General features: G+C 37.1%; 2 protein-coding genes across 2 annotated transcripts in view; one reads left to right on the top strand and one right to left on the bottom strand.

Annotated features, from left to right (window-relative positions):
- Nucleotides 1-7,813, top strand: part of LOC107749070 (acyl-CoA synthetase short-chain family member 3, mitochondrial-like) — a 36,842-nt gene extending 29,029 nt beyond the window's left edge. The window contains exons 10-16 of the mRNA XM_016564119.1: nt 491-586; nt 760-823; nt 3,330-3,411; nt 5,074-5,196; nt 5,309-5,408; nt 6,452-6,627; nt 7,303-7,813. Of these exons, the coding sequence (XP_016419605.1) occupies nt 491-586; nt 760-823; nt 3,330-3,411; nt 5,074-5,196; nt 5,309-5,408; nt 6,452-6,627; nt 7,303-7,377 (716 nt within the window). The 3' untranslated portion in view covers nt 7,378-7,813. The remainder of the gene's footprint in view (nt 1-490; nt 587-759; nt 824-3,329; nt 3,412-5,073; nt 5,197-5,308; nt 5,409-6,451; nt 6,628-7,302) is intronic.
- A 1,157-nt stretch (nt 7,814-8,970) lies between these two features.
- The window catches only part of LOC107749078 (liprin-alpha-2-like), a gene marked incomplete at its 5' end in the record, with an annotated part of 37,880 nt that continues 36,708 nt past the window's right edge, over nt 8,971-10,142 (bottom strand). The window contains 2 exons of the mRNA XM_016564126.1: nt 8,971-9,429; nt 9,903-9,983. Coding sequence (XP_016419612.1) covers nt 9,925-9,983 — 59 coding nt within the window. The remainder of the gene's footprint in view (nt 9,430-9,902; nt 9,984-10,142) is intronic.

Raw genomic sequence — 10,142 nt, 5'->3', positions numbered from 1 at the left:
AGCACTGCTTAGGCCGATGGGTGTGTGTCATGAAGGTACTGAGAGAGCTATAAGAGAGCGCGGACGTCTCCTTATGCTTTCTCTCGCTCGCCGTACTTTGATGTCATACATCGATCTGATCTTCAAGTCGAACACACCTCTTTACTCTCGCCTGTCACGTGACCGTGTAATCGCAGCCTCTGCGATTGAAAAATCGAAATTTTTCATATCGCGATATTATCGCAAATGCAATTAATCGTTCAGCCCTACTTGAGGGTGAATACTTTGTGGGCTAATTTTCATTTTTGGGTGAACTAACCCTTTAATGGCCTCTTTTCTGATTGGTAAACCTCTTTGCATGTGAAATGAGTAGCTAGACCCCATCAAAGTTGCTGAATAATAAATACTAATTGATATGCAAATATAGGCGGTCATATGTTAATTATCTTATGTTTGTGACTGAATGACCTGCTTATGCAGCTCTCATCACTATGGTTTCTCTGTGTTGTAGAAAGTGGCTCTTCCATCACTGCGTCTTGTGTTGGTCTGGGCTGCTCACTCACTCCCCCTGCTGGTACAGCTGGCAAAGCCTTGCCCGGATACAACGGTGAGATTCCTCTACATTGGCAGGCTTCGCTTCGTGTGGCACATGTGCGCGACTCATCATTTGTTTATTATAAACTCTTTATTATTATGTATTAGAGTTCCTTTTGATTGACAATGTTTAGCTGTTCAATAAATGGCTGAAGTAATTAAACGCTCTTCATCTTTGTCTCATAGTGACAGTGATTGATGATGAAATGCAACAGGTGAAACCAAGGACTCTGGGAAATATTGTGGTAAAGTGAGTTATTTTAATCCTTTCCTCTTTTTTTATTGATAGAGACAGTAGGAAGGGGGCAGAAAGTTATGAGGAATGGAGAACGTTAATAGGATCAGGCTAGATATGAACCCGCATGCCCTGCATAAATAGTTCAGTGTATTTGCCCACTGCTCTGACATACTCTCTTTTAGGGCTGAGCGAAAAGTCATGATGCATCAAGATATCCTAACTGGAACATGATTGTTACTGCTTAAAACAATTTGTGAAAAAAAGTGAACATAAAATGAAAATGGACCCCATTTACTTTCCTAATGCACAATTCATGATCGCATTGAAATGTAACAAGTAGGCCTGTCGCAATAATGTGGCATAAAACGGTATTTAAAATGACAATAATATCGCTTATCGCAATTATTTCTGGGGCAATATATATCGCACAACAAAAAGTTGTTATCGTGACAGGCCTAGTAACAATTTACACCCCTTGACTATACCAAGCTCTTGCTTTCAACCACCTGCCATATAGAGAGCACGTTTCACAGTCCAGTCAGTTTCAGATGGATACATCCAGTCCCATCTCACATTTTTTTAAAGATCCCCTTTTCCTCAGAAATGCATTGCACAAGCACAGTAAAATGGGTTTTGATGAATGCTGTTTGATGTCGACTTTAATAAAATGACAAATATAATGAAATGTCACCTCTTAAAATGTCAGAGAGGGAGCGAATGTGCCGAACCGATTTCAAAATGTCTTTTTATAAAAGTCCACATGGCGCTTTATACTTTACCGGTCAAAAGTTTAGACACCTTTTCACAAAGAAGAGCTGCTTTGGATTGCACTTACGCATTGACTGGACCAACCTGAAATATATGTTCTATTATTGCTTTATGATCATGAAAAAAAATATGGGGCGATATTTTAGTGCTGATTTAAATGTGTAAATATTTGCATTATTTTACACATTTTAAAGTAATTGTAAAGTCACATAAACTATGAAACAATAGAAATGTAGATGCAGAAGTCAATGTAATGTGAACAGAAGATTTGGTAGCACTTTATTTTAAGTACCAGTTCTCACTATTAACTAGTTGCTTATTAGCATGCATATTACTAGCATATTGGCTGTTTATTAGTACTTATAATAATGCCTTATTCTGCATGACCATATTTTAGATCCCTTAATCCGCCCAATACCTAAACTTAACTACTACCTTACTAACTATTAATAAGCAGCTAATTAGGACTTTATTGAAGCAAAAGTCATAGTTAATAGCGAATATGTGTTCCCTAATGTAAAGTGTTACTGAAGATTGTAGCTCTGGAATCCCACTTCATGGAATGATTTTCCTTCATTTACTTATTCTAAATTAATCCATAAAAGGTACAGTACAAATATAGTTTTCTATTGAACTAATTTCAAATGTTTAAGTATAAAACTTTAGCTCATGAGAAACATTTGTCAGAATTCTCACCGAAATCGATGAAATTCAGAATAATAATAAAATAATCATCATCTGTACAATTATATGATTTATGGACACAACCCTGTTCTCTTCCTTTTTTAACCATGTCATGTAGAAGCCCATATTTTTGCAGGTGCATCTGCTCCGATTCTGCGCCGTGTCCAGTTTGATCTTCACAAATAACTCTCCTTTTCTCTGCTTTCCACTTCAATCTGCTCACCATCTTCTCTACACAATGAAAGAGTTACTGGCACAAAGCACACATCTGATTTAAAAATCTCAGTCTTTGTACGAGGACATTAAGCCCGAGCCTGAGCGGAATGACTAATGAGGTCTCGTCTCACACCGTCTGCTTAGAACCTGCTGCTTGCAGCCTTTCTTCAGGTACAAAACCCGTCTAAGCCGTTGACGCGGCTGTCCTCGCCCGCCGCAGAGGGAGCTAATCTCGTAGATGTTTGTTTTCTTGTCATTTCTGTTCTCCAATAGATTTGATTTTAATCAAGAGCGCGTTCAAAGCCTGCCGGATACATGCTCGGATTAAAAGGAAATTGTGGCTTCTAAAACGAGACGCTGTTTTATACATTAACACTTTCAGGAGGTCCAGGCAGGATATCGAATAGCTGTTTATCTTGCACGTACTGCTTACTTTTCATGTATTTTGATTGTTGTCCATCAGGTTATATAAAAAAATTCAAGTCGGGTTGTCAACAGAGACATTTCTCAAAATGTTATGCAGATGAAAGTAAGACAAACAAGTTTGGAACAACTTGAGGGTCAGTAAATAATGACAGAATTGTCATTTTTGAGTGAAATACTCGTTTAATATTCCGTTCTACAATCCTAAAAAATTCCTGAAATTTTTCCCTCCAAGAAAGGTTTTTTTCCCCCCTTTTTTTAGTTTTTTGTTCCTCTGAATATTGTCATTTACATTCATACTTAAAAGCATTCTCTGACGCTGAAAGGTTGAAAACATCCTGTGCTTTGATGGTTCAAAGAAGAGCAAGGTCACATCTTAAATGTTTTTTTTTTTCTCTAAAAGCGTCTCTTTTTCTTCTCTCATCAGGCTTCCTTTGCCTCCGGGGGCAGCTCTCAGTCTCTGGCAGAATCAGATGCTGTTTAAGGAGCTGTACTTCACTAAGTTCCCTGTAAGAGTTCGGCTACATTCACCATCTGCTCTACAATTACATACACTACTGGGCAAAAGTTTGGAATAAGTAAGATTGGTAATGTTTTTGAAAAAAGTCTCTTATGCTCACCAAGGCTACATTCATTTGATGAAATAATACTGTAAAATAGTAATATTGTGAAATATTACTACAGTTTAAAAGAAGATCTTTTCTATTTTCATGTATTTTAAAATGTAGTTTATTCCTACAGTGGCAAAGTTGAATTTTCAGTGTTACATGATCTGTCAGAAATCATTCTAATATGCTGATTTGCTGCTCAGGAAACATTTCTTCTTATCAATGTTGAAAGCAGTTGTGCTTCCTTTTGTGGAAACTAAAGTAAACTCAAGTTTGTAAGAATAATAAAATAAAATAAAAATTATACTTTTATACAACAAGGACATTAAATTGATCAAATTGAATTGCATTTCGTATAAATGCGGTTTATTATCTGTTAATTGAAGAATCATGAAAAAAATATGTATCTCATTTTCCACAAAAAAAATATTAAAAAGTAAAACTGTGCAGTTGTGCTGATGAATATGTAGTTCACTTGATACTATGTGCCTCAATCAAAAGCTGAGAATGTGCTTATAATAATTTCAACCCAGACAAATGAAAGTTGAACAGCGGTCTGATTTGGGATTCTGACAGGCGCCTTCCAGTTATGCATCGGACGGTCTGTGGGCGTGCCGAGGCCCAGTCTGTTACATGCAGTTTGATTAGGCTCACTGTATCCGTTCTTGTTGATAATAATCAGGCAGGACAGTCATAACCCCTTCACAGGAAGGTGCTCCGTATGAGCTTTTGATAGTTACAACTTACATCTCATCTGCTGCTAGCTGCATTCAAACCACATGCTGATTGTAATGACAACAGAAAAGGATCTGTTTATCAATTTATATATATTTTTAAATGATGTAGTGCTAGTTTCTGTGCTGTTAGTTACAGTGAACAGGAACTGAAGTTTGAGGTTTCAAAAAGGATGCAAACCCACCATAAAAGTGGTCCATATGGCATATGCGCTACTGTATATAGTGAGTATTAGGAAGTCATACAGTCTGCTAACTTTGGGTGAAAAATTATATATATACAACTACAAGTGTCGGTATATAACAAACTGAATATGTCAGAATGATGATTTCTGAAGGACCATGTGACTGGAGTAATGGCTGCTGAAAATTCAGCTTTTTTACAAATGTAATGAAATAGAAACAAAATAGGAAACTGTATTTATTTAAATTGTAATAATATTTCACAATAAAATATCGCCTTGGTGAGCATAAGAGACTTCAGAAAACAAACTTAATTATTCCAGACTTGACTGATGGTGTACAATAATTTAATGTTTATTTTGCACAAGGTGTGCAAGTAAAATGTTTTTGGTGAATGTCTTTGTTTGTGGATGTTTATAGTTTGATAGTCATAATTGATATCTTATGAAATGTCTATTGTATGACAAAAATGGACTGAGCTTATGACTGCATGGCAAGTTGTGATTTGTGCATTTACTTGGTCCGTCTAGTGGTTGAAAGAAGCTGCTAGCAGCTGCGTTCATCCTGTCACTTAAAATGTGTCTGTAAACTCCCAAATATCTATTCCTATTGTATTGAAAAGTGTTTTTATTGCACTCCCTCCTAGGGTTACTATGACACCATGGATGCAGGTTTTGTGGACGAGGAGGACTTCTTGTACATCATGTCTCGGTCCGATGACGTCATCAATGTGGCGGGTCACAGGCTGTCCACCGGTGCCCTCGAAGAGGTGCTAGGAGAGGGAGTGTCTCACTCATGACACAAATAATAATCATCTCAAGCATCTTTGTTATTGCTGTACCAAAGAAACCATATCTTGTGTGTGTGTGTTTGTCCTTCAGTCTGTCCTGCTGCACCCTGCTGTGGTGGACTGTGCTGTGGTGGGCCAGGAGGACCCCCTGAAGGGACACGTGCCGCTGGCTTTGTGTGTGCTCAGAAATGGTGAGGAATGCACAAAAAGAAAGGGGAATATATATACTATATATATATATATATATATATATATATACACACACACACATAGTGGAGATTAAAATTAGAGAAGAATTTATGTACACTTGATTTTTCCAGAAATAATCTTCATCATTCAAAATTTAAAGTAATTTGAGTTGTTGCTATACCATGCTAGTGTTTTACAAAATAACCAAGTCACTTCAAACCCTTTATTTTGTGGAAAACAGTGATCACAGTGAGTTTTTTTCAAATATCTAATTTGAGATTTTTATACTGTACTCCAGAATATATTTATCTCATGAAATATGCTTAAAAAAACTGCCTTTCTACTCCTGTTAGAATAACTTCAAAAAGGACTAATCAGTGACCTCGACATTGAGGAAATTGTAGGTTGTTCTCTCATTTTGATCTCCACTGTATATATACAAGAGTATATACATATATAACATGTATATATATCTCCACATATATACAAGAGACTTCACAAATACATATATGTGTGTGTGTGTGTGTTTGACTATGATGTATTTTAAATGATGTTTTGTAAAATTAATAAATGTAATTTATTCTTGTGATGGCGAAGCTGAATTTTCAGCATCATTACTCCAGTCTTCAGTGTCACATGATTTTTCAGAAATGATTCTAATAAGCTGATTTGGTTCTAACTTTTATTGTTGCTTAGTTATTAATAACGGCCCTTATTATTACTAATGTTGATAACACTCTAATCAGCAAAAAGCATTTTCAACATTAGTAATAATAATAACCATAACTAATAACTAAGCAACAATAATAACTTGGAACCAAATCAGCATATTAGAATGTATGAAAAATGTATGTGTTAATGCTTTGTTAATTTTAATGTGTAATAGTTTATGGTAGTTATGTTTTCATTAAGTAACAGTTACCAGGTAACATGGGATCAGATGGCTTGAATGAAGTAAAGGGATGCCAGTGTCCCTATTGTGTATAAAGTGCCTTAAACACACAAATAAGGATGTATATTTGTTTATGTGCGTGTTTGTTTGCAGACTGTCAGAAGAGTGAGGATGTGCTGGTGAACGAGATGGTGAAATTGGTGAGGGACACCATTGGGCCGGTGGCAGCTTTTAAGAAGGTTGTCTTTGTCAAAGCTCTTCCCAAAACCCGCTCGGGAAAAATTCCACGATCGTCTCTCGCAAACCTGGTGAACCACAAGCCTTATAAGGTATTTTTATAGGACTATCAGTCAGATAGTCGACTAACCGTTAGTCGACGAGAAGAGGCTTAGTCAATCAAAATTGTATTAGTAGCTTATTCGCAGAAAAAAAATTCCACTGGAAGTGGCGAAGTCATGAAGTCCGTGATGGACAGATCATTAACAGCTGGTCTATGTGGTAATTACAGTACATCGGACATCCAAATGTTTGTTTCGTTCATCGACCTCAAATGTGGCTTATCATCTGAAACATGTAATTAGCAGCAGCATTACATGGCCGCTCGTTTTAACGTTAACCTAGAAAAATGTGTGGAAGCTGAATAGTAGCGCACTCACTTGCATGACAGTTCACTTGGAGGTGCCGGTGCGGTGTTAAGGCAGTCTTCTTGCTGTTTTTTCCCCTGACGCATTCATAATCACTTCTGCCGGTGCACTATGGAAAGTTTTATGCGTGCGCTTGAGCGCTGATAGGCTATAGGCAATAAAGGCTCATTATTATGAATGATATGGTTTATTAATATAAACCTGTGATTAGTCGACTAAAAAAATCTTTAGTCGAGGGCAGCCCTAATTTTTTATAAGGTTTTTTCCTAATTAATTAAGGACAGCTGCAAATCTTCAGCTTCAGTCAAAAAATTATAGTAGAGCGTTCTAATTTGGATGTATCTGATTTTAAATTCACAGATCAGTCCCACCATAGAAGATCCTGAGGTCTTTAAGGACATTGAGAAGGTGCTGAGAGAAGGTCCTGGTAAATAATATACAACCAGATGTGGATCCGCACACTCACTCTCACTAAACACCCTTCCTCCCTAATGTGATGTAATTTATACGCGTTAAAATGATCATTTCCACTTGTTTATGTTTTTGAATAACTTGGACCAAATATAGGCAGTAGTCAACATGTTTAGATAATTAAAAAATTAGGATGAGTTTGACTTGGTGAATGTTACAAAAATATGTCCAGTTCATATTTATTTCACCCCCGAGATCCAAATAAAAAAATAAGTCACGATTCTGAAGTCAAGAAAATCAAATAATGGCCATTTTTATATTGTATTGTAGCATAATTTTTGTACCCCCCCGGCACCCCCCATTTGTCAAAGCACCAACAATTGTGCCAATGTTTAAACTTTAGAATTTGAAAGATTTTATTGACATTATTCACATTTTATAGTTTGACAACTGAAGGAAATTTTTTTTTACTTGTCTAGTTATCGTAAAAATTGGCTCCTTTATTTTCCTCCTTATGACTCTTAAAATATAACCTGGACACGCTGTTGACAGTTTTTGTGAGATTCACCTTGCAACACACTAAACTATGAATCAATCAGTCAATTGATTGACTTGAGGTGAAATGTAATGTCATGTATTGTAGCTCTAGTGTAGTGTCAGCTTGAAGAGATGCATTGGAAAAACATTTGTGACAATGATAGTTATAAAGCAAACCTATTTGACTGTACTTTTTATTGACAATGAAAAGTTGTTTGATCACCACATAGTTTTGACCAAAATACAATCAGTAATAAATAAAAAATGGACACAAAATAAAATGATTCTCTGCACGTGCAAAACTGGGACGTATAAACCATCAAAGTGTTTGAAATAACCTAAAGACCTGCATCTCAAACAGAAACAAGAGTTGAAAATATTTTTACACCAAAGTCAGTCACAGCAAGTAAGTCTATGTTCACTACGAGCTAAGCCTGTCCTTTAGCGAATTATTCTAACAGGAGGCGGCCGGACGCTCTCGAGACGAGGCCACAGAGCAAACGGCTACAGACGCGGCAAGAGACTTGTGTTTTGTGCTCCAAGACGAGCGGTCTGCGTCGCAACGAATACGCACCATGCTCTGGCGGTACATTTTGTGCTATTCATGACGGGAAACAATTTGTGTTTTACGTTCTTTCTAAACCAAAAGATAAGATGTGTGACTGCATGCGTGAGAGGTAAATATATCCAATTATTAAGTCATGTTCTTCAGTACGCTTTACTGTGAAGGATCGATTGAACATTGTTGAAAAAGTTTTTCTGCATGTGTTTGTAATGTTTCATCCAATAGAATGATTGATGCAAAATGACTTTCTGAACTCGTATGTGGTACTTGCTTTTCACGATCCAGCTGATGAATTAACGATGGACAAATGAAGACCCAGGTGATATTATTTTAGTTCATGATTCATATTTGTTTTCACATAGAAATATGTGAAAAATTTCCCAAAATCCTACACGTTTGACCTATTTGTTGAATAGGTGCATTTCTTACGGGTTAGGTCAGACCTGCACCTGGAGTAGATGTAGACCCGGGCTCCAAAGAGGTACGAGTGAGTAACTGGTGTGGTACTCTGACAGGTACGTATAGCTTTTGGGCGAGGAGCTTCCAGTCGGCAGACCGTGCAACAGGCCTCAAAACGCATGAATAAATGAATGAAAATTAACAGCATGTCAAAAGCTTCTCTCGGGTGTAGGCGAAAAAAATAAGAACAGCATTGTTTAAAACCATGACGCGATGTACACAAACTCTGAATGTTCTTTCTTTTTATACAGACGTGTGTATATATATTTATTTATATTTATATATAAAACAGCTTTATTTATAGTGATTTACAGTTGAACCTAACATCCCCTGTAGAAGAAATACACAGTACTTAAGCCGAAGGAGCTGCGTGGCGTAAAAGACAGAAAGAGTGAGAGCGCGTCAGCCCGGGTCGTGGCCTTGGCTCGTCTGGCGCAGAGCCTCTTCGCCCTGTCGTTCTCTTGGCAGTGTGACTCATCAGAATTGTTTGTTCAGGCCAACTTGAAGGTATGACTCTGAAAGAAATGTAACCGAAAAGAGCAGATAATGTTGTATGCAAACAAACCTTGGAGCTGTTTGTTACAAGGTGAGCGTACCACATTCATGCAATGCTGAAGCAAACATAATACTCTTACTTTGGAAGTGCATGAGTGAGTGTAAGAAGTACACTCAGTATGACTTTGTATTTTTTTTTATCTATCTGTGAAGCGTCTAGATGACTTGTAGCGGTGTGAGTAGTGTTGTAGCTACATGTAATAAGAGTGTAATGTAATGGCTGTTTGCCTGCAGATGTGGCTCATTTGATCGTAAAGTTCAGTCTGGATAGTGTAAATGCTTGTCCATTTGAGTTTGTTGTTAATATGAATATCCATGAAGCATTGTTTGAGTTTATTTTGCAGATGACAGAGGAGAGGAGGGGCAGTGATGTTGTTTATCAAAGGCTGAAAATGATTTTAGTTTAGCAATTCTGTGTGTGTAAGAGACTCACAGCTTATAGTATTCATGTTCTCTCAGCAAGAGTAGGTCCTCACAGTGGAGCTGTCCAGACGCTGTACTGCTGATGGTCCAACTGCATGGAAACAAAGATATTCAGTGAGTTAATTATTTTTGGGGGTAATTTGTCTGTATATCCATCCATCCTTATTAAAGTGGCCATTGAGTTTTGTTAATGGACAGACTTGAGGTTTCCAGATATAGAAATTAGTGCTGGCAAATCGATTAATCGTGA

This window comes from Sinocyclocheilus rhinocerous, unplaced genomic scaffold, assembly GCF_001515625.1.
Source record: "Sinocyclocheilus rhinocerous isolate Xijiao unplaced genomic scaffold, SAMN03320098_v1.1 scaffold1642, whole genome shotgun sequence".
Classification (NCBI taxonomy): domain Eukaryota; kingdom Metazoa; phylum Chordata; class Actinopteri; order Cypriniformes; family Cyprinidae; genus Sinocyclocheilus; species Sinocyclocheilus rhinocerous.
Note: the sequence above shows the minus strand (reverse complement) of the source record. Positions and strands in the feature narration are given on the sequence as shown.